At 49.5% G+C, this 25,847-nt stretch overlaps 1 protein-coding gene across 9 annotated transcripts in view; it reads right to left on the bottom strand.

The window, feature by feature from the left end:
• Positions 1-25,847, bottom strand: part of LOC121166752 (SH3 domain-containing kinase-binding protein 1-like) — a 187,424-nt gene that overhangs the window by 25,881 nt on the left and 135,696 nt on the right. For all 9 annotated transcript variants that reach the window (XM_040996026.1, XM_040996028.1, XM_040996024.1 and 6 more), the window contains 3 exons: positions 24,489-24,569; positions 20,498-20,657; positions 7,851-7,936 (listed from right to left, as the gene is read on the bottom strand). In XM_040996026.1, the coding sequence (XP_040851960.1) occupies positions 7,851-7,936; positions 20,498-20,657; positions 24,489-24,569 (327 nt within the window). The remainder of the gene's footprint in view (positions 1-7,850; positions 7,937-20,497; positions 20,658-24,488; positions 24,570-25,847) is intronic.

Here is a 25,847-nt window from a genome sequence, read left to right as displayed (position 1 = left end):
ATTTTGAGCCCACCAGGCACACCTTCAGATTTGTAGCCTCAAGGCTGAGAAAAGTCTGGGTAGGTAGTAAACGCAGAGACACCAGCCATGGGCTGAATGGAAAATGAGCTGGGGCCACAGAGAGGCAGCTGAGGTTCCCAGGCATGCCCAAGCGAGGACGGGGCCGCTCTGCACATGTGGAGCTACTGGGACTGAACAATTGTCAACGGTGCTGCCAAGGGCCAGGACCTTCCGCAGGCCAGGAGCCATCTGACCAATGCTCCCCATGCCCCGAATGCCCATCCATCCTCCCTCAGGCATTGCAGAACAATGAGTAAAGGTGCTTGGGCAGGAGGACACCCATCACAGCAAGCACTATTTGCAAACTTTTGGAATAACTTGCTGCACCAATTATTTCACTCCAGGGAAGTGACATAATGTCTGTCATTATTTCCTCCCTGCAACCCCCGTATTGCTATAGTTTTTTTTTTAAAGATTTATTTTTATTATTTTTTCATTGGAAAGGCAGATATACAGAGAGGAGAGACAGAGAGAAAGATCTTCCGTCCGATGATTCACTCCCCAAGTGAGTGCAATGGGCCGATACTATGCCGGTCCGAAGCCAGGAGCCTCTTCCGGGTCTCCCACGCGGGTGCAGGTTCCCAAAGCTTTGGGCCGTCCTTGACTGCTTTCCCAGGCCACAGGCAGGGAGCTGGATGGGAAGCGGGGCTGCCGGGATTAGAACCGGCGCCCATATGGGATCCCGGGCGTGCAAGGCGAGGACCTTTAACCACTTGTGCCACCGTGCTGGGCCCAGTATTGCTATAGTTTTTGTGAGGCTCTTCAAACTGGCCCTTTCAACGCTTATTGTAGAAGTGACATAGAGGACATTCATACTCTGTAGAATTGAGAACTCAGCCAGCACCAAGGGCAGTACTGCCTGCAGGGGGCGCAGGACAGAGGTGAGCAGCTGGGTCCCAGGACAGGTACTGACTGGGTCAAGGGATAAGGGGAAGCCTAGTGGAGACACTGGGGACCGTGTGCTCAAGGCTGAGGCTTCAGCATGCACCCAGTGTGGGACACGGAGCTGTGTTGAAATGACCTCGCTATCTCGGTAGCAAACGTACTTCTCATGTCCTCTGGAGAGAGGCTGCGGTTGGGTTAGGACTAGAGTCCCTGACTGGGGGGCCAGAGCCACACCCACCCATCCACACATGCGCACAGGCTGAACACTGACACCACAGCAGTGGCATTCGTCGTTCCTTGGCCTAGTTAATGTCAACCACGTCTCTGAAGGTCACAAGTAAGGGAGCGGTGCCCAGGAGAGCGGGCCCCAGCTCACCCATTCAAGTGCTCAACTCTGAGCAACGAAGCGAGAGAGCTGGATGCTCAGCCACTGGTCTTTCTGGAGCACTCTAAATGTCACTGAAGCCGTTCTTTAGGGCAGGGTGGCCACAGTGCATGTTGTCATATTAAACCTGAGAAGTTGCCTAGTGCCCTGAAAGGCTGCAAGGCCAAATAAATGACTTTCTAACTCCAATGGGGAGGTTTGCAAAATACACACACACACGCATACCTACATATATGCATATATGCATATATAGTTGCTACATAAAAAGAGGGCAGAGGAAACAGCAGCCCATGGATTGAAATCCTGCTTCAAAATCTGGCCAAGAACCCCCTACAAATGATTTATGAATGTTAACGATAAAAATTGCAAAATGAGAACTTGGCCATTTATCTATAGAGATTTAATGTCATCTTAACCACAATTTTCTGTCAGTGGCCAGTATTTAATTGCTTTATAAATATATCCTTATAGGGAACCCAGATTTAGATTTTAGCATTGATCAAATCTCATCTTTGTTATAGTTTTACTTAATACTCATTGGAACAGCAGGTATTAATCATTGAATAGTCCTTTTTCTATGTGAAAACTCAGACTGAGATTGTCTCATTTTTCTCTAAGGCGCTAACTTCCTATGTAGCCTGAGGAAGGTCCCTTTCTCAAAGGCCAAGGCCATGTTCTTAGGTGACGCTTAAAATCAATGACATTGAGTACACACACACACATGTGTGTGATGTGTGTGTATATCTATATATAGGAATATATAGATACATATGAACTCACTGGTTCCAACAGCAGCTCTGAACCCACTTTCCAGTTGAGCTGTGTAGTTCACGGTTACATCACTACAGGAGGCCAAGCACGAGGCTGCACCTGAAGGGGACGCCCATCTTCAGCCCAGCTGTCCCGAGTTTACTTTGCATGGATACCTGGATGTGCACTGGGGTTTCTGGCCCCTCTGTGCAGTAACACACTGTGTTTACACTCCGTGTTGAATGCTGCAGGACGCTTGGTGCCATCCCCGGCCTCCATGCACTAGACAGAGGTAGCATCACCACTGCTAGCCCGTAATGTGACAGCCAACGTCACCAGGGAGAGCAGTGGGCACCCGTGAGGCAGAGTAGCCTTGTGCACAGAGAAGTCCGGGCTCACGGGTCAGGGAGACCTGGGCCCACTGCCACCTGTGCTTCTCACCTGCCACTTCACATTGTCCAATTTAGCCAGCTTGCCTTAGTCCCTGTTCCTTTGACATAAACAGCAATCTCTGTCTCACAGTGCTGTAGATGATGTGGAAATAAATCTACAAAAGCATCTAGTAGGCACCCTGTGACTATTTGTTCTTTCTATCCTTCTTGGGTATCTAAGCTCCGGTTGCTGGGAAAATGGAGATGAGAGTATTCTGTACTGTATTAGAAGAATGGCTCTAATACTAGGACATTACACAGTTACAACCCTCAGAAGCAACTACCTGCAAGCTGCACCTCAAGGAAGAATCAAAATTATGCAGGCACATTCCCCCTGCCCCCAATAGGCTTAGGAAACACTCAAGCCTTTAAAAAGCTTTGGGATCATTCCATTACCACAGCTGCAAGCAGCTAAGTCTCAACATCTGAGTGGGCTTCAATTTAAGAAAACAGCATAAAACAATCCACACATGTCACACACTAAGGGGACTTATTTGCATTAAAAATGGTTCTTTCACAAGCTTTGAGAGTCCGTTAACACATCTAAAACATAATTCTATTTGCAAAGGACTTGTTTACATAAACTCAAGAGCACTGAAAGCAACTATTTTGCCAAATGGGGCTAAGGGGCACCTCAAACCCCATACTTACAGAATCATCTTTTTTTTTAACACTGGTACTCAAAGTGAATGTTAACAAATTTCAGTTAGTATGGGTCCCCCCACCCTTTTTTAACAGCTATACTGATGTGTAATTTATACATAATACACCTCACTAGTTTGAAGTGTTCAACTTAGCAGTTTTCAGTAAATGTGCAGAGCTGGCAACCATCAGGACAGACCGGCTTGAGTGCCTGTGCAGCTGGCCAAATGAAGAGGCCCTCAGCAGTGTCCCTGGGCCTAGGGAGTCACACTGCCACCTCCCAGGCCACATGAGCCCAGGGACCCTCCAGAGCCAGCACACAAGCTGATGTCAGTCTTCTAAACCCTCCTGGGGCCCATATTTTACCTCTTGACCCTCAAACTGACTACAGTGAAAGGTATGCTTTGTCAAGTTTTGAGTTCATGTGGGTCAAGTTCAAAGGACACAGGGGAATGCGCCACCTTCCCCCAGTGAGGAGGGGTTGGTGGTGTTGAACGTATATACACAGACAGGAACAGTCTGAGATTTCAGGAGAACGGAGTAGGCATGGCTCCTGCACGGATGCCCAACCACTGAGGAGCAGGGAGGCTCTCAGCAGGAGCAAGACGTGAAATCAGGCTGCCTCTCCCCAGCTGGAAGCTAATGGCTCGGCAAGTGTGCAGTGAGAGAGGAGCTGACAATCTCTGGGTAGCACAAAGTGCTAATAAACACTGTTGTGTGATGGGGACTACAATATATGGCATCATAAAAGCAAATGTTATGGCACTTGACTTCACGGCCTATAATCTCCCATTCAATCGGAACAGATTCTTCCATCACCAAGAGAAAGCTGGACGATTTAATTTTCATCTCTATTCATGCACAGGCCTGTGTTGGAGTTCTTCCATATTTTCCATTAAGTTACTTGAAATATGGCTGCGTCGTTTGATACAAACAATATCTCAAACTGACATCAACAATTTGGGCTTGGACCAATTGATTTTATTCTAAATTATCTCTGGCAGATGGATGCTGGTAGCTGCCCACACGAGATCTGAAAAAGCCCCATTCTCTAATTTAATATTATAATAATTTAAAATTATAGCTTTATTAAGAGGAAACATGGATTTATTTATAGCGGACACAGAGGGTTTCCAATGGCCTGTAGGGCTGTGTTCCGCTTCTTGCCACAGCCCATGTTTACGTAACTTCTATTGTTTGAACCACTAACAATGCTCTGCCACAATCATTTCCTCCTTTTGAAGCAAAGCAACGAGGAAATGTTACAAAAGCAGCCCTCAAGAGACACACCGTATGCACTGTCCTTTCCTCCTGGACCAAGCCATGTCCAAAGATCATGTCTGCCTTTGGACCTGCAGACATTCCACTTGAAATCCCTTCACCCTTGGTCTCAGTGATGTGGCAAGATCCTGCTTGTCCCATTCATATAGCCATGGTGGAGGCTTAGTCGCCAGCCCTTGGTTCTCTTTTCCCTTTTCTCTTGGTAAGGGCTTGATCTTCTTGACCCAACCACCAACAAACCACCACTTCTAACCAAACAGCATTATTAGTAGCCAGCTCTCTCTCCATTTGGGGGGGGGAGGGGTATCCTGCCAAGAGATTTGAAATTGTTCTGGAAGTTGATGGGGATGGAAGCATCAATAGACAAGGAAGCCAAAGCTCAGAGCGTCTGTGTCAAGTCTGGAAGGCCAACTAAGCAGGAAGCAGCAGATGCAGCACACACACCCAAGGGCTTAGATGCCAGGCCTTCCCTTCTCTCTCCCACCACTAGGAAGCTCCGCATCTGCTTTCAACACCTGTCGGCTCGCCCTCCCACTGCAGCCTCAGCCCAGGCCTTAGGGAAGTCTAGTCAAGTGTCAGACTCAACATGCTCAGCCAGATTTGACACATTGTCTGCCCCAAGCCAGCTCCTGCTTCTGACATGCTCACTTCTACCCATGACATTTCCCCCTACCTAGTCACCTGGTAGTAAATCATCTCAAGTGACACACCAGGCTTCTCCTCCCCCACCGTCCTAAATGGCTGCTTCCCCTACCCAGTCCCTTCTCCCTGTTTCTTCTGTAAGCACCTTTCTGGCTCTCTCTGCTGCCCTGCACGCCAACCGTCAAGTAACCTGACTCCCTGACACTTGGCTTGCCTGTGTTTCATCACTCCCATAACATTTCATCAGTTATCTGAATTTTGAGATATGATGATGTGACTTCAGTGTCATCCACGGCCTACAGGGTAGGTTTACAAATCCACCCTCTGCTGATGGGTCCAGGTTGCCCCACCCCCACCCCAACCCCAGGCTGCTCCTCACAGAGCACTGCCCAGGGGATCTCCCTGGCCACCCCACACCCCACCAGCACCTCAACAACTTCCACGTACGCACAGGAGAAGATTTCAAAAAGCTCATGGGCAAATATGGATTATATAAAACACACACACACACAAAACTGCGTGATGTAAAAGAGTTTTAGACTTAAACTTATCTCTTATTTCCATCTGCCCCACACACTTTCTGAAGTGCCCCTGTAAGGGTGTCCCTCTTCACGGAGCCTGTGCCACCACCTGGGGCTCAGGGAGACATCCTCACCAATGATCGGTATGGCAGTGCTCTCCACCTCTTGGCCGCCATTGGCCAGACCTTCAGTGACACATCATTTCCTGTGTGCCGGCTCAGGCCTGTACATGCAGAATAGATCCCTATGCAGCCTTGAGAAGTAGGTTCACCAAACCACCAATCATGATTTCTTGCAATGCAAATGATATATACATTAAATGGACAACTTGAGAAATTATGGCCTCCTGGAATGTCTTCTTTGCAAAAGGAGACGCAAGCTGCAGCCACTGTCCTTCTGGGCCGTCAAATATACATAAACTGCTGTTGAGTCACCACAGTGAGAAAAGCTTCTAAACACTAACTCTGTCTTATCCAGTAAATACCCTGCCACTTCCAAACCAGCTTGTTGGGCTGCAAATCGTTTGTTATGGTGATAGTCAATTTGCACATCTCTGAACTCAGAGCTAGGTCAAAAGGCAGTGCTTCTGAGAAACAAGACACATGGTCCTATAGGTTCTGGAGGTGGGAGAACACCTCCCCTCCTGTGGGGGTCTACACCATGACGTGCACCAGTATCTTGTCATTCAAGTACCTTGGTTTAAAACAATAAAGAAAAAGAGCCCAAATGCTAAAGCACAGCTGTAGAACTAGAACTTAATCAGGCTCTTCGGATGATTTCTTCTCATTCACAGCTGATCACCACTCTTCCCTGCCCTTGAACCAGATCAAAAGCTCCAGCAGGCTAGCATTTCTGTTGCTATTGCATCAGCCCAAACCACCAGGCTATGCTTCCTGAATGGAATTCCCAAAGGCTGAATGAGGTTGTGAAGCAGCTTGGGAAACAGGGTCAGTCCCTTGGCATTTACAGTCACAGTGGCACAGCCTATCCCCAGATACTGCAGCTCAGTCGTTACAGATATGTGACTCTATTAGCAGGCCTGGGAGGTGGGGGTGGAAATTAGCACCCGAACACACAGATAACGCCAGGAGAGGAAAATGTTCATGCTGGGAGCTCCAATGCTCTTCTAAGACCTGCCAACTGTCAGACACCTGCTTCCCAATTCAGCGGCCAACACAGATGATGCTGCAAAACTCTAGGGGTGGCGCCAGAGGTCAGAAAAGGGGCAGGCAGACAAGGTGGGTGTGGTCATAAAAGGGCAGCATAGACCATCCTGTGAGTGACAGAGATCTTTTGCATACGCACTGTGGTGGTGGAGACACAAATCTACAGTGTGATACAATTTCAGAACTCAACGGGCGTGTGTGGAACTATGGCCAAAACGGGAGAACTTAAGTCAGACTGCTGGATGGTCTGTCAGTATCCTGGTTGTCTATCTACTGGTGCTGCTGTACCACAGCCCTGTGTGATGGGCATTGAGGGGCAAGCGGGCAAAGGGCACACACATGATCCCATCTTATCTCTTACAACTTGGGCAAATTCCAAATGCAGCCTTCTGCAGTATAAGTTACTATGCTATAAGTTAGTATACTGTATACTAACTTATACCTACAAGAGGCCAACCTTCAACAAAAAGATGTCATCCCCGAATGTGGGCCTGTCGCCCTGCTCTCACTGCCAGAGGCCACCAGCACACCAGCGGAGCGACCCCCCTTCACCCACACACCCTCAGAAACACCTGCAACCTTGGTTGCCACAGGGACATATTTAGCCGCATTCCTGTTTATCACATGGTGGCATCTTGACCTTGGAAAAACTCTCATGTTTTGAACCAAGCAACAATGACCACACCCAAGCCCACTGTAAAGTGGCAGCCCTGACATGCCCTCTGCCTGCCAGGCACCACCGGCAGAACCCTGCTCTTCTGTGGTGGAAATATTTGCCTCTCTGCTGGGGAAAAACACGAAGAGCAGTGGGAATGCCCTCCTTTTCAATCAAGTTTACTTGTCAGTGTTTTCCTCGGGCCTGACCAAGGAAAGGTCAGGGAGGGAGAAAGTCTCCAAAATTCTATCAGGTGAGCAGCACCATCACCTCCCCCACTTTACCAAAGCGTAGCACCTGCCGCTGAGTGGGGGCTGGCACCCTGGTACCGTACGGCCTGCGCTAGTTCTCATCGCACTCCAGAAAGGGCCACAGCAGGCTCTTAGCTTGCTCCTCACTGCAAAGAGAAGCAAGAATGCTGTCCTTACTCACCAATGTCATTGCCACGATCCGAGAGGTCCTTGTCCAGGATGCCCGAGAGTGCACTGCCCACCAGATCAATCTTTGGCCCGTCACCCCTACACAAAAACACAAATCCAGACATTTAAGAATTGTTGTGCGTCCTTCTCATCCTGGCGCCTTTCCGGCACACACATGTCAAGGAAGGTGCTGCTCTGAGTGGTGTGGGTGCCACTGTGGCCTATGTGGGAAGCAGAGGGAAGCAGGAATCATCTGGCCACGCAGGCCATGGCACAAGCCACCAGCACACTGGAGAGGCCCTCCCCCACACACATTTTCAAAGATGGCGGTTTGAACAACAACTGTTTGCCAATGCATCTCTAGCCACACACCCTTCTGCTAGCTCCCATCCCGTGGCCAAATAAGCCTTGGCAGACCGGTGGCTTCCCTTTTAAGGCATGAGCAGTTCAGCCAATGCGGCTAGTCAAAGGTCAGCTACTTTTATCCTTGAGAAAAAGGTTTTCTGGCCTGGGGCTGGGGCATCAGCCAGGCTGATGACAGGCACAAAGTGTCAAGTTGAGATCTGGCAGCCTGAAAGCTGGCACTGGGGCCAGGCCTGTAAGATGAGATGGCTCCTGGTAGGGGGTTACCAGCATGCCCGTCAGGACACAGTGACTTTCCTCTAAATCTGGGATAGGAGCAGCCCTTGGGGGCAGGCACGGGGCTTGTGCCTTACACACCAACAGAAGTGTCCTCTACACTATTCTAAAGGCCAGCTCTTCTGGCCCTTGTCAGTAGCCAAACCTTCCTTGAGGCTGCCCAAAGGCTGAGAGGGCAGCAAAGTGGAAACGACCCTTGTGCATAAAGCGGGAGGCGAAGCTGAACAGTTGTTCCCAGCAAAGCAACAGAAATAGCCCAACTCCCAGCTCCTGGAGGCCACCAAGGCTGGAAGCCGAACTGCATGAGTATCAGAGTTGCTCAACAGGCACTTGTCAAATAGCCACTGTGTTGGGGGGACTGAGAGGGCCAAGCCAGGGGTCAGCCACTCTGGATGGGCCTCATGGGCTAAATGGGAAAGACAGAAAGACAAGTGCAAGTCTTGTAGCACAGGCTATGTATCAGAGGCCTATGGGAAAAGAGATCAGTGCAGGGGCGCTGCATGGTGGTGGAGGGAAGGGACAAGCAGGAGGTGACCACAGAGGCAGGCATTATAGAAAAGGGAGAAAGGACACATCTGTAAGGGCATGAGGGACCAAGGATTCAAGTGTGGCTGGGGGTGCCCAGGTATTCAGGGGTCTGATGACCCTACAGAGGAACAAGAAGAGAAAGGATGGCAAAGTTGATGAGGGCTGGCCTACGCTGGCCCGGGCTCATGGCTCAGTCTGTCTGGGAGGTAGCATGGGGGAGTGAAGGGAAGTTGCAGGAGGAGATGAACAAAGCCAGAAGTCAGGAGGGGGTGTGGGTGACAACGGAGGAGGAGCTGACAGCGCAGAGAAGGAAGTTCACGGATACCATGCAGATACTGTGCCATTTAATATGAGCCTCAAGCATCCCCAGAGTTTGGACCTGGATGGGCATGTGTAATCTTCTGAGTGGAATATTGTAGAAGTTCAGAATGATTATCAGGGAAGCATTTGCATTTCTAAGTCATCCAGTTTTCAGCTAGGAAGGAGTTAAGTGGCTGAGCACCCATAGGTGGCCGTTGGTAGCCTCGAAGCTTGAAGGATTTGGTGCTGTTGTTCTCCAGACTAACATACTGAACTGCACTCAAGCAGACCAGACCGCCCTGTGCTTTTTTAGGACACAGTGAAGATCAGACCTAACAAGAACACATGTGTCCTGGGAAAGAGACCACTGAGACAGTGAGGTGTTCGGTTTCTCAGTTGTTGTTCAGGGGTGGGGTAGGGGTGGGAAGATGGTTTGAGGCAACACCTTGGCATGCAGCTGGTGAGTCTGTGAGAAGGGCTGTTGGCAGGAGTGGTTTTGCTCGTGAGTTAACGATGCGTATTTCAGGAGCAGTCAGCTGAACATGTGGTTTAACGGGGCATCTTGGGAACTGTCAGTCCTGCAGTCACTTCCCTCTGATGCGACAGCTGCAAGCTTCTGCTGCGGGTGTCCCGCAGAGGGCTGCTGTGCACTACTACGCTCGTCTACTCTCGGGCCCTGCTTCTTTTGTATCCTCTTCCTGTTGCTATCACACCTACCACTGTACTCTTACAAATATTGTGTTTCTTATGCTATGTAGATTTCAAGTTTTAAGTTATTTCGTTTTAATTGACAAATAATGACATAGATCTGAGGAGTGTTTTGAAATAAGTACACACTGAGGAATAATCACATTAGGCCATTAGCACATCTATCAGCTAAGCATTTTTCACCTCTTTGTGGTAAGAACATTTCAAATCTTTTCTACTGGTTTAAAATATACACTGCTATTAACAGTGGCCACCCGCTATGCAGCACAGGACCAGAACCCACCATGTACACCTACTTCGCATTGTACCCTTTGCCCACTGTCTCCACTTCGTCCACCCAGTACCATCCCAGATCCCAGCCTGCAGAAGCGCCATTTTGTACTCCGACGACCTTGACACGTTTCATTCCCCATGTGAGACTGTGCAGTACTTGTCTCTCTCGGACTTATTTATTTCACTTAGTGTGATGTGGACTGGCACAAGTCACATGAATAAATTTCAAAGAGCAGGCTATATGAATGGGTCAGTGGCTTTCACAATGTTCCTAAGCTTTGATTCATGTGCTTCTGGGAGTCTGTTAGAAACAGGCGGTAACACCCAGCAAGGTCATATGCTTCAATGTGCTTATCACAGTATTATTTGTCATGACAAAATATATAAATAAAAAAGAAATGCAATATCTTGCAAAGTAGGAGAGCATGACGACACTGGATGGACTTCCACTTCACCATGAAAGTGATGTTTATAACTGGATTGTTCTGAAAAGAATGAATGCTTGTGTTACAAAGTGGAAAGGGAGTTTAAAACAGCACATGCCGCAATGCACAGATATCTCGGGTCCTCCTGATGTCACAGGCAGAGATGTTTTTTGAAGACTGGAAGAATTCATGTTTACAGTGGTAATTCCTGGGTAGTCTGATGAGCGAGTCCTGTCACTCTGCCCAGCACCCAGTACACTGAGGGCTTCAAGGCACACCTGTGGATTTCATGAATGTTCACCATGTTCTCTGAAATGAGAATGCCGAAATTGGAAGCTCCACAATGCTAGTAAGTCCTCGTCTCCAGAACAAGACTACAGATGCATTTTCCGTTCCTTTTGAAGCTTACTTCTAAGACAGTACCAAGAAGACAAACATCACATTTCCTCTGATGTGTGATGACTAATATGGAGAGTACTCCAAAAATGTAACATATATGAGTGAAACTGCCAACCTGAAATCCTGAGATTTGATGACTGTTTGTAGCCCTTGTCTATACTCCTGAGCAACAGTGCTGAGCTCTTTATTTAGTGGAGGATTAAATCTGTAATTAAAAAAACAAACTGAAAGTATGTCCGCGCAAAAATTAGAAGAAAAATAAGAAAGGAAGAGGTGAGAAGATGGAGGTGAGGAAAAGCAGAGAGGCAGAGAGGGAAGTACCATTATGTTCTTAAAATGATATGTATGAGGGGCCAGCATTGTGGTACAGCTGGCTGCTTCCCATTACACTGGCATCTTACACTGGCATCAGTTGGCGTCCTGGCTGCTGTACTTACAATCTAGCTCTCTACTAATGGCCTTGGAAAGTAACAGAAGGTGGCCCAAATCCTTGGGTCCCTGCACCCATGTGGGAGATTCAGAAGAAGCTCCTGGCTTTAGCCTGGCTCAGCCCCAGCTATTACAGCCATCTGGGTAATGAACCATCAAGTAGAAGATATCTTTCTTTTTTTAAGATTTAGTTATTTTATTGGAAAGGTGGATCAGATTTATGGAGAGAAAGAGAGACAAAGATCTTTCATCTGCTGGGTCATTCCCCAAATGGCCACAATGGCTGAAGCTGAGCTAATCCGAAGCCAGGAGGAAGTACTTCTTCTAGGTCTTGCACACAGGTGCAGGGTCCCAAGGCTCTGCGCCATCCTCCACTGCTTTCCCAGGCCACAAGCAGGGAGCTGGATGGGAAATGGAGCAGCTGGAACATGAACTGGTGTCCAAATGGGATCCTGGTGTTTGCAAGGTGAGGGTTTAGCCATTGAGCCATCTTCCTCTCTCTGTAATTCTGACTTATACTTAGAACAATGGTATATATGAAACACATGAAATCTGTTCCCTTTATATAAATAAATTCAAAAAATTTTAAAAGTATCGATGACTACAGACTAACACAATTCAGGCAGCTCATGCTCACTCTTCCTTCTCAAGAGTATCACTGAGGTTCATGGTGATTGCCTCCAAACTCTCCTGAGAACTGCCCTGACCACAGATAGCTCATGCAATGATCTCATTTGGGAATCAGCTGGCAGGTGGAGTGAGGCATGCTAAACTCAGAAGTCTCAACCAGGTGTCTTACATCAAAGCTAGAATAAGCACTTCCTCCAGGCTTCGGATTGGCTCAGCTTCAGCCGTTGTGGCCATCTGGGGAATGACCCAGCAGATGGAAGATCTTGGTTTCTCTTTCTCTACTTAAATCTGACCTCCTTTCCAGTACATCTAAGCTGCTTGGTCAGCATCTGTGTCACTTTGGCCAAGTTACCTAAACTCTCCCTGACTCGGAGTGCTTCATCAGCAAGACTTGGCTAAGTTACCTGAAACAGGGTCACTTCTGAAGGGCCCTTGCAGAGCATTCACACCAGGATTCCACCATTTGAGAAATGATGCAGGGCAGAGGGTCCTGCGAGAATGCGGGCAAAGTCTGGAACATTTCAGCATCTTCTTTGCTTCTAAATGTTCATATCAGTTAAAACTGGAAATGCTACCCCTTTCCACTCTCAGTGAGCAAATGTGACTTGCCCTTTAACACCCAGAGACCCAGCTCTCTTTGTCTTGGGGCCTGTGGCACCCCTCTCTACTCCCACCCTCCTCTCATCCCTGAGCTGGTCTGACGGCCCAGAGCAGCAGGAGCCCCCGGGAGAGGCAGTAAGTAAGCAGGCCCAGATTCTACAGCCTCAGCCCCTGCCAGCGGGAAGGAAACGGCCCCTGCTCATCTCTCGCGCGGAGCCCTGGTCCCTCTGGCCAAGAGCCGGACACAGGCCCCAGCTGGAACCATCTCTCCAGGGCCAGAAGTGAGTCTATTTTGAAAACGCAGTAGGTGTAGTTTAAAAAGGGTTCTGATCCCTCCAAGGAGGGGAGCTGCAGCTGCTGTTTTGACAGCGCTCAGACCGTGGGTGCCTAAGCATTTTACAATGTCTATTTGTAAGTGCCTTTCACTGTATTTATAGTCTCTTCCAACAATGCTAAGCAATTTCAGCTCAAAAAAATACCCAAGTTTCTGAAGTTCTCCAAAGTACATGTCTAGAGTGGCTGGCAGCCAAGGAGGATGCAGGCCCCTCTCCCTCAACAGTTCTATTCTCCCGAACACGAGAGTACGATTTTAGCAAAAAAGGTGTAGTTGATCTCCAAGAGAGAGAACAGAGCCCATAGTCTTGCAATTTACCAGCTCCTCCAAGTGTTACTGTCTGGTGAGTTTCTCTGCTCTCAGAACACAGGAGCGGGCAGGCAACACACACACACACACACACAGCACCATCAGAACAAGGCAGCCTGGCTCCTTTCTGGCTTCTCAATAAGATTCATGCCACATTACTGGGTATCTCTGAACAGCTTTCCTTAAGGATTCTATATGCGACTTGGGTAAGTAAGCCCCTGGCTTGACTGGACAGGGAGCTGAAAGTATGCTAAGGGGGCTGACTGGTGCCAGCACCCCAGTGGGCGTAAGCAGGACCCATGCTGCCAGAGCAACAACGGGAACTGCTGGCCTTTGCTGGCTGGTAAGGCTAGGCCACTAGGATAAGCACCTTTCCGCCTGCAGTCTTTTGTCCTCACACACTGCTGAGACCCACACAATGGAGGGCTTGGCATCCCTGTTGCTCTGAGTGTTGCCGGCGAGCAGCCTCAGCTGCAGAACCCTCCTTGGCCAAGGTTCTCCTTTCTAGGGTGTCCCACTCCCCATGGTATCAAGGTCTTGGCCATCAGCTCACTTGCACAACTCGAACGGGTCATGTTGGCTGCAAAACTCCCCAGGGATGTGGTCAGGGTTTCTGGAGCCAGGATCACAACCTGACTTCTCCCTGCACACAGAGCAGCTTCGTGGTCCCTTCCATGGGCATCAAACCCTGGCACAGGTCTTCCTAATGAATGTGGGATGGCGTCTGCTTCCTGGAACACCCCAGCTATGAAGCCTTATTTTGATTCTACAGAGAAGGAAACTGGAGCTCAGAGTGGTTAAGTCATTTGCCCATAAGAGGCAGCAAAAGGAGTGAAATAGCAGGGCCCAGACTGGAGCCTACCAACTCCAGAACCCAAGGTCTCGACTACTTCTCAAATCTGCTTTATTCAGCCTTAGGATGACACAGCCTGGAGGTCTGGACACAGGGACAGAGTCATCAGGGATGCTAGGCAGCCTGCGTCACCTTGGCTCCAGGCTTCCTAGGCAAACTCCCAGGTGAAACAGTTAAACAAACAAAATCCCCAAAGCCACCCTACCTGGAAGGGCTTATGTGACCCTGGCCTAACGTGGGGCTCATGCACAGATGAGGGCATGGAATACACAGTACGTGCACTCCTTGTGAACATGAGCTTGGCCAGTGGCACTGCCCCATTTAGCCCAACATGGGACAGTTAAGCCAAGACATGGCATGGAAAAGGTGTGGGAGCATGCAGGAAGCCAAAGCAGGCAAACAAATATATAAATCAGCAGTAGCAGCAGGAACAAAACCACCAGCAGCAAGCACAGGCAGATCTTGGCGGCGAGTGGAGAGGAAGGGAAGGGCAAGCTGTGATTGCCCCTGAGCCCAAGATCCCAGCGCCCTGGGCTGACTGTGGCTGGGCCTAAGGATACACTACCCATAAGGAAAGCATTTGGGCCTCAGCTGCCTGCAGACTTTGACAGGGGGAAAGAACAAACTGGGAAGAGAAGCAAAGGGGACCAAACAGGAAACTTGCACAGTCGGTGGGTGGGAGCACCGAGGCACACGCTGTGCGGCCTCCATTTTTCAGCACTTTTCAGGCCGCTGGGGAGCTGTCCGCTCTAATGACAACAGCAAGTATCAGATTCGCACATCCCAGAGAGGACCCCCAAAATACAGCTTCATATGTTAGTCCTTGCAGAACCCTCATTCTTACTGCTCACCTGGGCGGATGTGAGGCCAGGAGAGCAAACACTCCTTCCTGCTCTCCGTCTGCCTGCTCCTAGCATGTCACCCCTCAGCTCCAACTGCCAGAGCTGGGCTGGGACTGCCCAGCGCATGCCTTTGTTTTATGACAGACAAGCGGGCCTGTCCTTCAAAGGTGGGAGTGATGAACCCAAGGGCATGCAGAGGACTGGTACAATCTCCCCCACCACTCAGGGGCAGGGAGGGGGCAATAATCAAGGTTGGCATCCACGGGCACACACTGTATGCTGTTCTTCAATCCACAACCACTCCAGGGCCATACCTGCTCATGAAGACAGCAGGAACTAGTTAGCACCTGTCCTAGGATGCCTGTCATCTCCCCCAGAGGAAGGATCCTTCCGCCAGGAGGTGGCAAAGGGTGAGCCCCAGCAGCCCCAGACTCCCTTGCCCCTCAGAGGGTGGGAGGGAGGAGGCATCACAGGCACCCTTGGACTGAAGAGCGGTTCTATTTCAGTGTGACACTGGTCAGGGGACAACCAGGAGGGCTGACAGTGGTTTTCCTGGCAGCTCTTCCCCTGCATTGGGCGTCCTTGTCCAGACGGACACAAACAAGTGTCACTATTTATAGACAGTGAAGACACGGGGAAGGTGCTAGGACAGTGGGTACTTGCTTGCCCTCCAGATGTCGGCTCTTTGTGCAGACTTGGCAAGTCCACGTGGGGACCCTGGGGAGACCACCCATGGCATGAGATGTGCAACCCCCTAAGGCAAAAGGGCAAGCAGTTCAGATCTTAGCATCCCAAGGGGTGCGAGGGGTTTAAGAAGCTGAGCCCACCACTTCAGTAGTGGGAGGGGGGAGGGAGAACTCCACTTCAGGTGACTCTGGGAAGTTTGTGTAGTGCCACTCAGAGGAAGAAATATTCCAAAAAAAGAGCCTGTGGGAAAAGCGGAATCCAAACCAACGAGCATTCTGCCTGGGGGAGGTGCTAGCCCTGCTGGCGCTGCTGGGTTCCCGCTGTGGGCTTGGCTAGGGCTACATCCGGTCACTACCACTGCTTCTTGCTACAGCAAACAAAACACATTCCTGCACAGATGGGAAGACAGACAGCACAGCACATGTGTAAGGAAGGAGGGGTGGTGAACACAGATGCCCTCCCCAAACAAGCTCCTCTGCGCTGTGCTTTATGGGACTACCAGGCTCCCTTCACCAGCTGCCCTCCATCTATCTGTGGTCTTCCTGGTCCTGACTGTAGCTGCTTCAGGGGCCTGCCGTGCTTGTACCCCTAAATCTCCCCCTGTACCATCTGAGGACATCTACATGTCTCCTCTCTCCATGACCCCTGTGACCCCTCTCCTACTGAGGTCGCCCCCCCTGCCGCCTTGTCTTTTGCCAGCAGGCTAACAGGCAGGCACAGATCTGACAGGTGCCTTGAAAGCTGCCAGGTGTTTACTCAGGACACTGAGAGCAGCACCCGGTTACCAGCTCACGCTGGAGAGAGGCAGCCTCACTGTGCATTCCATCGAGGAGGAAGGTGAGACTACGGAGGTGGGCACTTTGGCCAAGGTCACAGGGGTGTTCAAGGGGCAAGGTGGCCTTTCCCCCCGGGGGTGCCTGGCTCCACTGCCCAAGCAAACAGTGAGTGGGCCTGGCCACATGTAGGTACTTGATGAAAACTGAAGCAAATTAATCACACATGCGAACAACACAAGAAAGAGGTCAGAGGTGGAACCTTTCTCATAACTATATCCAGCACTGTTATCCACCTTTTGCTTTGGCTGTGGCAAAAGATGCTTGGGCACCTGCTCGTTTTCTTTACCTCATTCCAAATCCACCTCCTGCCCCCAGTAAGTCCACACAAACTACTCAACTGGGATCATCAAGGGCCAAATATCAATCAAAGCCTGACTCTTCCCAGATCCCACTGGGAGCCAGTGCAAAGCAGAAACACTCAGCTGGAGCCCTCACTGGGGTCACACCAAGCCCTGGCAACCAATGCACAGCCAGCTGCGAGAACCGCCCAGGAGAGCTTGCTTCCCATTCCCTTCTAACTTCCACATCATATCCTGCCCCTGCCTTTTTTTGGTGACTCTAGTTTGTTCTCCAACTAGAAACTGTGTGTTTTTTTTTTCCTTGCAGTTGTCTCTACTCTCTCCTTGGCTTCTAATTTATGATTTCCCGGAGGGAGTTTATTTCCTGTTTGCACTTGTCATCTATGAGCCAGTGACACCCACTTGCGCCATTTCAAGGCCTCTCTCATGAACTCTCCAATGACACACCTTCATGCTGATGTCTGCAAACCAAGGGGAATATACAAATTTCACACCCAGCACCACTAGGAATCTAGAAAAGAACCATAGACCATCTGTATAATCTAAACTCAGAATGGGAGCGCAGCGCCACAAGTGGCTGCTCTCCTGGGCCACTGCTGCACATCTGCACACACTTGCTCTGCTGGGATCTGTTTTCAACACCTTCTGTTAGTGATACTTATGCAGACTGATAAGTACCTAGAAGCTTCTTTCATTCTAAGCACCAACCCCAAAGGCTTAAAGAAACCAAGATGTCTTGGTCAACCTAAGGAAAAAATAGCTGCAGATGGTAGGTTGTGTGCCAGGGTGGCACAAGGCAGCCTCAGAGTGGCGCTGTCACTGCAGAGGTGACAACTCTTCAGCCCACCCAGACCTACTGAGTCAGCAAGTGCAGTCCTGAGCCCAGCGGCTCTTTTTTAAAGTCAAAGTGGTAGGGAGAAAGGGAGACACACACACACACACACACACACACACACACACACACACACACACACACACGAGAGATCAAATGGCTGCAATGGCTAGGGTAAGCCAGGTTGAAGTCAGGAGCCAGGAACTTCATCCAAGTCCCCCACAGGAGTGTAGGGGCACAAGGACTGGGCCGTCATCCTCTGCTTCCTCAGGCACATTAGCAGGGAGCTGGATGGCTCAGCAGTGGGGACCTGAACCAGCGCTTCCATCTATCTGGTCACCAGCATTGCAAGGCTTGGCTTACCTTGCCCAGCCCCAGTCCTGCTGGCGACTTTGGAACGAGGTCTGCAGGTGACTGGGATGGGGGCCAAGCTGGAGACGCCCTGAGGGAGAGCAGGCACCATTTTTTGTCCAACAGGCTACATAGGTACCCCGTGCTCTGCCCCTTGCTGTCTGCAGACCAGTACCTCAGGGGCTGGCTGGCCGGGGGCCAGTGGCGATGGGCTGGCCATCATTTCCTGGCTGCTTAGATAACCCCCGCAATGCTGGGAAGTTATATTTCCCACTGGACTTCCCTCTTGTGCATCTTCCTCGGTGGCCTGTCCTGCTAACTGACATTTGGAGAGTGACAGAATCAGAGGCAGAGGAGGCAAGCGGAGGCAGAAGGCAAATAAGCCGTCTGTGAGCAGGAAGGGCCACTGTGATGAAATATTTCTCCCAGGATACGAAAGGGGCACCTATCACCATGTCAGAACTCACTTCCTAGAGGGTCACAAGCAAAGAGCAGCGGGAATGTTCTGGAAACTGTTGCTGAATTCATGCAAAGTCTGCAGCCCCTGGAGGACTAAGAGTGTCCAACAGCATGGCTTTGGCTCTCCCTTCTCCTGCACAAAGCACAGTGCGAGCTTGCTGCTCTGTGTGTCTCTGTGGATAATGCGCACTATCCACACTCAGCTGTGCTAGCTTCTCAGTGGACTTCGCGGGGAGAGGGCTGTCAAGGGTCCCCCGACGCGCACATGGATCAAGAGCCTCTACCACTCACTAAGCAAGGGCATGACAGGCTGGGGCTTGGCCTACTCCACTGCGGCTCACAGTCCCTTCGGTTCCTCCAGTGCCATTGGATGGAGTAAGCTGTCAGACTGGCCCTTGGCAGCCACCTGTTGAATGAAACAGGTGAACTAGATGCTGCTCAGATGGGCTCGCACAGAATGTGTGCACCCATCACTGCCTGCTATATTAGGTGGGGGTTGTTTTGCTGTTGTCATGGAAAGGCAGGGAGCCACATCACCATATGAATGAGCACTGAGCACATCATGCTAAAACAATCGAAAGGACACATGGACAGAGTTCTGGAAGCATTTGCACAATGTGGAGGTGCTTAACCTCACTGAGCAAGGCACTTCAAAATGTTAAGGCAAATACTACACTGCATGTATTGTAACATGATTCAGAAAAAAATTTTTGAAGTAAATGATCTCCCACATTACTCTGATAGGCAATAATAAAAGAGATAAAAGAAAACAACAAACAGATTTACAAGAAGGGACTTCATTTTGGGGGACAGCCAGGTACACTCTACTGCAGTCCTCAATTTACAAGGAGTAAAAGCGAGGAAAGAGGAAAGGTGACTTGCCAAAGCTTCCCTTCTTCTAGTGGGAGGGCTGAGGTTAGAACCCATGGGTAAGGCACTGAACGCTCCATGCGACTCCCACCATACAAAGAGCCAGCCGGACCCCTAGGTCCCTGACTTGCTCCAGCACATTACACCAACATGCACAGTACATGGCACAACGATCGGGCAATGAATTTGTGGAAGAAACTCAGTAATTCTTTGTACCTGCAGGAGGATCTAAGATCTTGACCTCAAAGGCGCTAGTCTGATTTCACATTACAGAAATATTCAAAAAATCCATGGAAGTGGAACTAAAAAATATTTCTTTGGCACACACACACGCATGATGAAATTAATGCATATGAAGGGTCATCAAAGAGTTTATGGAAAAAGCATATTATGAAAAACTACATACACATTCTAAGTTATCTGTACCCAAACAAATCAGTCTCTTCAATTTCACTGCCCCACAAGCTTTCGGAAGCACCCCCACACATGCATCCAGCCAGCCAGTAAACAAATCTCCGTTTTGTCAGGCACACCTCAGAACATGGGCCTTGAGAAAGCCGGTCCCTGGCAGCCTCTGAGGGTCTTGGAGCTCACGGGGATCTCTGCCACGTGGGCTGCTGGGCTGCACAGCAGACTGAAGGGCAAAAAGCAAGGAGTCTGGAATGTGGGAAGAGAACAGAGCAGTGCTGAGCTCACATGGACACAGCTCCCAGTGACGTGTGCACAGCGACGGCCACAAGACATCCAGGCAAGACAGCTGCATGTGCATTTCCCATGTGTACCGCATTTCCCATGTGCACGGCAGCTGGCCGGGCTCCAGATTAGCCTAGCAGAAAGCCTGCTGTGTGGCAGGGCCTATGTGCTGAAACCTGACCCTCACCTGCTGATGGGCAACGCTCCTGCCCTGTGGCCCCATCCTTGCTCTCGCTTCTACTGTGGATAGACAACTTGGCTGGTGGGAAGAACTTGGTTCCCTTGCCACCTTCTCCCCTCTGCCTGGCTCCTGAGGTCCTGGGCCCACTCCATGGCCACCCCCAGCCCCATGAGCAGGGAGTACCTTGTGTGTGTCAATGGGCCCAGTGGTCGCTCGGGCCTCCTCGGGGGCAGCGCGCCAGGTCTGCTCAGAGAACTGGTCTTGGGCGGCCGAGGCTTCTTCGGTGGGATGGCAGGGACAGAGGGCTTCTGGAGGTCCAGTTTTGGTTCTCTCTCTGGTCTTTCTTTAAGTCATTGTTGAGCAAAGCACAAAAAAAAACCCAGACAGATCAAGTGTAAGTGAGAGCACTTAGACATAGAAGGTTTATTTCTTACTTAAAAAACAAACAACAAAACCATGCCATTCCTGATGGTGGGATTAGAAGACAAAGAGCATTACTTACTCCTCACCAACCTGGAGCCCCATGGAGTCACAGCTCCCTGTTTCCTTCGCTGCGCCCCGTTTCCTTCTCTACCTGCAGTGCTCCTCCAGCTGCTGCCCTCCTCTGCAGACTCCTATACATTCATCAAAGCCCAGCTGAGCCATGACACCACGATTTTCTCTTCTCAACCCCTAGAGCAAGCCTCAAAGGCAAAGAGCTCTGCCTGCACTCTCTCTGGGCATTTGCATGCTCAGCAATGGCAGGAGCCGCCAGTGCCTGAGGACAGGGCCAGGCCTGGTCACGGCCGGCTGGCACATGCTCAGCAGATGCCATCTGGGGTTGGCAAACCCTGGGGCAAGGAGTGACAAAAAGGCCTGACACCTCAGGAATAGCCTCTGTAAAGGCCATAAGCATTAAAATAGAAATTTAAAGAGAGAGAGAGACAGACAGACAGACAAGAGGCATATGCCAATAAAAGACGGCATGTTTCCAGGAATGCTTAGTCTCGCATTCTTGTGCACAGTCTGAATGAGAAAGGTGACCTTGGAATTCATAGGCAAAGTCATCCCTTGGTATCTGCAGGGGACTGGCTGAGGGTCCCCTGAGGACAGCAAAATCCATGAAGAGCCAAGTCCCTTATAAAAATTACCATAGCAGTTCCATATCCTCCCATATTGCTAGATGACTTAAACACTATTCCAACAGGTGTTACACTCGATTGTTGAGATAACAATGACAAGCGCACGTCTGAACATGTTCAGGACAGGTGCAGTTTTTTCCCCAAGTATTTCAATGTGTAGTTGGCTGAGCCTGCACATGAGGAACTCTCAGGACACAGGCTGCTAAGCATAAAAATGGTTTCAAAAGCTTCATGGCCAATTTCCATTACCTTTTAATTAAAAAAAAAAAACAAGATTTATGTATTTTTATTGGAAAGGCAGATCAGATTTACAGAATGAAGAGATAGGAAGATCTTCCATCTGCTATCTCACTCCCCAAGTAGCTACAACAGCCGGAGCTGAGCCAATCTGAAGCCAGGAGCTCTTCCAGGTCTCCCACGTGAATGCAGGGTCCCAAGGCTTTGGGCCATCTCTGACTGCTTTCCCAGGCCACAGGCAGGGAGCTGGATGGGAAGTGGAGCAGCTGGGACATGAACCAGTACAAATATGGGATCCCAGCGCTTGCAAGGTGAGGATTAGCTAATTGAGCCATTGTGTCAGGCCCATATTTTAATTCTACTTTCCGTAATGACTTTGAAGCCCCTCATTAGATTTCCAAGGCTTTTTTTTTTTGGTAAAATCTTTCAGAATGCAATTGAAGCCAGATTTGTTGGCTAAACGGTGCAGTGTAGGGCCCAGCGCAGTAGCCTAGTGGCTGAAGTCCTCGCCTTGCATGCTCTGGGATCCCATATGGACGCTGGTTCTAATCCCGGCAGCCCCACTTCCCATCCAGCTCCCTGCCTGTGGCCTGAGAAAGCAATCAAAGACAGCCCAAAGCCTTGGGACCCTGCACCCGTGTGGGAGACCTGAAAGAGGCTCCTGGCTTCAGATCATGTAGCTCCAGCCGTTGCGCTCACTTGGGGAGTGAATGAACAGATGGAAGATCTTCCTCTCTGTCTCTCCTCCTCACTGTGTATCTGACTTTCCAATAAAAATAAAATAAATATTAAAAAACAATAGGGAGAGGAATTTTCACTCTTTCTGCTCTTCTCTATGTATATCACTTGATAAATGAAATTAGTTTAAACTGTGCAGTGTGTCATGACCCCTTCAAGTTATGTTCCCAAATGACCTTGCCCCTTGCATGCCATAGAACGCATCCATCCGTGTTCTTGATACATGCAGAGCTTTAGAGTGCTGCCCACTAGAGCACAAGCAGGTCCTCTAAGATGACTATTAGAGTACCTTTTACTGGCAAACACAAACACATTTTGTTTATATGCTCAGGCTGAATGACACAAGCTCTTAAAGGCCTATGGAGGGGCAAGAATTTGACAAAGCCATTAAGATACAACTTGGGATACTCCACTCCCACTGGAGGGTCAGGGTTTGAGTTCTTGCTCTGCTTCCAGTTCCAGCTTCCTGCTGATGCGCACCTGTGCAGCAACAGGTGCTAGACAGCCTTACTAGCTGGTCCACTCACAGAGGAGACCTGGACTGAGAGCTGTGTTCCTGATAATAGCCCGATCCAGTGCTGGCGGTTGCAGGCATTCAGGGATTGAACCAGTGGATAGAAAAGATCTCTTTGAAAGAATTACTTTTGTGAAGCTCCACCAGGTATTGGGCAGACATTATTGCACACAGCCCTCTTTCACAGAGGAGACTTCTGCTGGCAGCAGGACAGAGATGGACACTCACCCTCCAGCCCGCAGAAAGAATCTGTGTGTGTGTGTGTGTGTGTGTGTGTGTGTGTGTGTGAGAGAGAGAGAGAGAGAGAGAGAGAGAGAGAGAGAGAGAATGTGCATGCGCATGCACACATGTGGATGTGCTAACAGGGGCAAAATGTCAAGGCAAGACTGTTTTGCCAGCTTCTCTACTGCCTACAGCCTGGAGAGGCAGGAATTAAAGGTTCATGACCACTTTGCCACACAAGCCAAGCTCATGCTAAGTCCGTGCGCACAGGTGCAGGAAATGACAGCATCACAGAGCTCGCTATTGCCCAGGAATCAGCTCTGTTCCCTTCACAAGGACAGGCGGTGAGGCGCCATGATTTCACAGCACACTGCCTCAAGCTGCTGTTCAGACGGCGGCCAAAAGGCTACTCGGTTCACTGATCTGTGGTATAGACCTGGCCTTCCCAGTGAGCTCCTGCCACTTGAGTGCCAGCTGTTGGCTGTGAATCAAAGAGGTACAGCTTCCTAAGAGCTCGCAGTGTTGGCAAAACATCTGGCAGGCTGGGAAGAAATATTAAATTTCACAATAGAATTTCATGAGGCCATCAAGGAGCACCTCCAAATAATTACACTCATTAATTCAGCATTTCTCTTGTGACTTCAAAATAGCTGCTTTTAAAAATGGAATTTCCCCATCTCCTGTTCATAATCGCAACAGAGCACGTTTCCCAGAGAAATGTGGGATCAGCCAAACCTCAGGCACAAATCCTCCCACAGCCTGCGGATTGCTTCTGCAGAGACACTGGACAGCTAGGACTGAAACACACCTGCAAACCTCACCGCACGGCACCTGCCTCCCTGTAATGCTGATCACCTGCGGGGGACTCTGAGCATCAAGCTGTTTCTCCTAATTTTGCCCCGCTGTGCTCCCCTCCCAAGCACTGTTGAGCAAGGATGTGCACTCCTGACGTCACCCAGGGTCACAGGGTGAGCAACAACCTAAAGAGACAGCTTTTTTTCCTCCACCAAAAGTGGGGCGGGGGCAGCCTAGGTGTGGGCACGTGGCCCTCTGGAAAACAGGGATGGCATCCTGACTTCCAGGTCTAAGCAGGGTGCAAAGCTTCAATGTGCCAAGGGAGCTGGTTATTTTCACTTGATGAGCAATTCTAGCCCTACAAAGTGGCACAGAACACTCCCTAATTCCCTTAGAAATGAGACATTTAAAAGCAATTAAAACTAAACCATAATCACCATATTTCAAAAAAAAAGGCAAATTGTCTGGGTAGTCAGGAGCAGGCCTGTGACAGACTTGCTCTGGCTCTCGCTGCTCTGAAAGTGCCAATGAGGAATTGAGTTCATACCTTTGTCTTCTGTTCTGTTTGGAAGTGTTTCTGGTCTTTCAGGAGGAATCTTTTTAATTTCATGTTTTCTCTCAGTGGTACCTAGAAGGCAAAGGATAACAGTAGCAGAAAATGTTTTCTCCATTTGTTCATTGTAGCATGCACATGCCAGCACTTAAGTATTTCCCAGGAATAGCAAAGTCAATAATTTGTTTTCCCCGAGTTGCCTAGCAAGTTCGAATTGCTTAGAGACTGAACAGAAAGGTCTTTCTGACCAACATCACTAAGTTTTCCTTTCTCTAATTCTTAATGGATAAGAAAATTACTGGTACCTTCTGACATTCAAACTTGAGCTCCTTTAAGATTAAAATAAATCACTTGGTGGGAATGAGGGAACACATAAACAAATAAGTCAACCCTCAAAATGCAGAAATAAGGGGGCACTAAATACTGTGCTCCACAAAAAGGACTCGCAGTGACGTGGATTCCATTTGCTAGCAGTTTTAACACATGATCTGGAACGGGTTCATGTTCTCCTGTATAGGGGTGAGGTTGAGATCCCCTGGCCAGAAGGTAGGCAGGTCTTTTGACCACTTTGACCTGGCCAATGTGCTGCCATGTCATTTCTGAGGCCAAGTCATAAAAGGCCATGATGGTTGTGCTTTATTTGCTTGGACACTGAAGGTCCACATAAGCAGTCACCCAGCTTGGACAGGCCATTTGTAGATTGTGGCACATACAGGTCCAGGGGCCCAGTCCTCCAGCCACTCTTGCCGAAGGAAAGCAGACACATGGAGGAAACAGCTCTCTTCAAGATGGAGCTACCAGCCTATCCAGTGTTCCCAACCAAATCCCAGACATGATGGAACCAAGATAAGCCATCCTGGCCCTGCCCGGGTTATATCCTTGAAGCAGAGAGCCCATGAGCCCGTGGTTGTGTTATACCACTAAATCTAGGGTGGTTGACAATGTCACAATATAACTGGAAAATGACTGCTAGTTGTAGAATGCACAGAGAAGCTATGTTGGGTCCTCTGAGATCCCTTCTGTCTACAAGCGAACCCCTCAAATTTTACATCTTTCCAAGGCTTCCGCTAGGCATTTCTTCTTTCCACATGTGGCCTGCAGCTGCTTCCTTACCTGGCATCCCCCTACTGCCAGTGGCCTCAGGCATGTAAGAGCAGTTGGAAAACATCAAAGGACAAGCCAACCCGAAGTGCTCCTGCTGCGGGTCAATTTGGCTGCGCGCTTCACAAATTCTACATGGCCAATTCCAAAGGCGAGTGCACCTGGTCTGAAAATCTCAATTACACAGGCTCATAGCCAACAGGAACTTCTTAAAGACTCATTTATTTTTATTTGAAAGGCAGATTTACAGAG

This window comes from Ochotona curzoniae, unplaced genomic scaffold, assembly GCF_017591425.1.
Source record: "Ochotona curzoniae isolate NIBS_2020 unplaced genomic scaffold, NIBS_Ocur_1.0 patch218, whole genome shotgun sequence".
In the NCBI taxonomy this organism is placed as follows: Eukaryota; Metazoa; Chordata; class Mammalia; order Lagomorpha; family Ochotonidae; genus Ochotona; species Ochotona curzoniae.
This window is presented reverse-complemented; position numbering and strand designations above follow the sequence as displayed.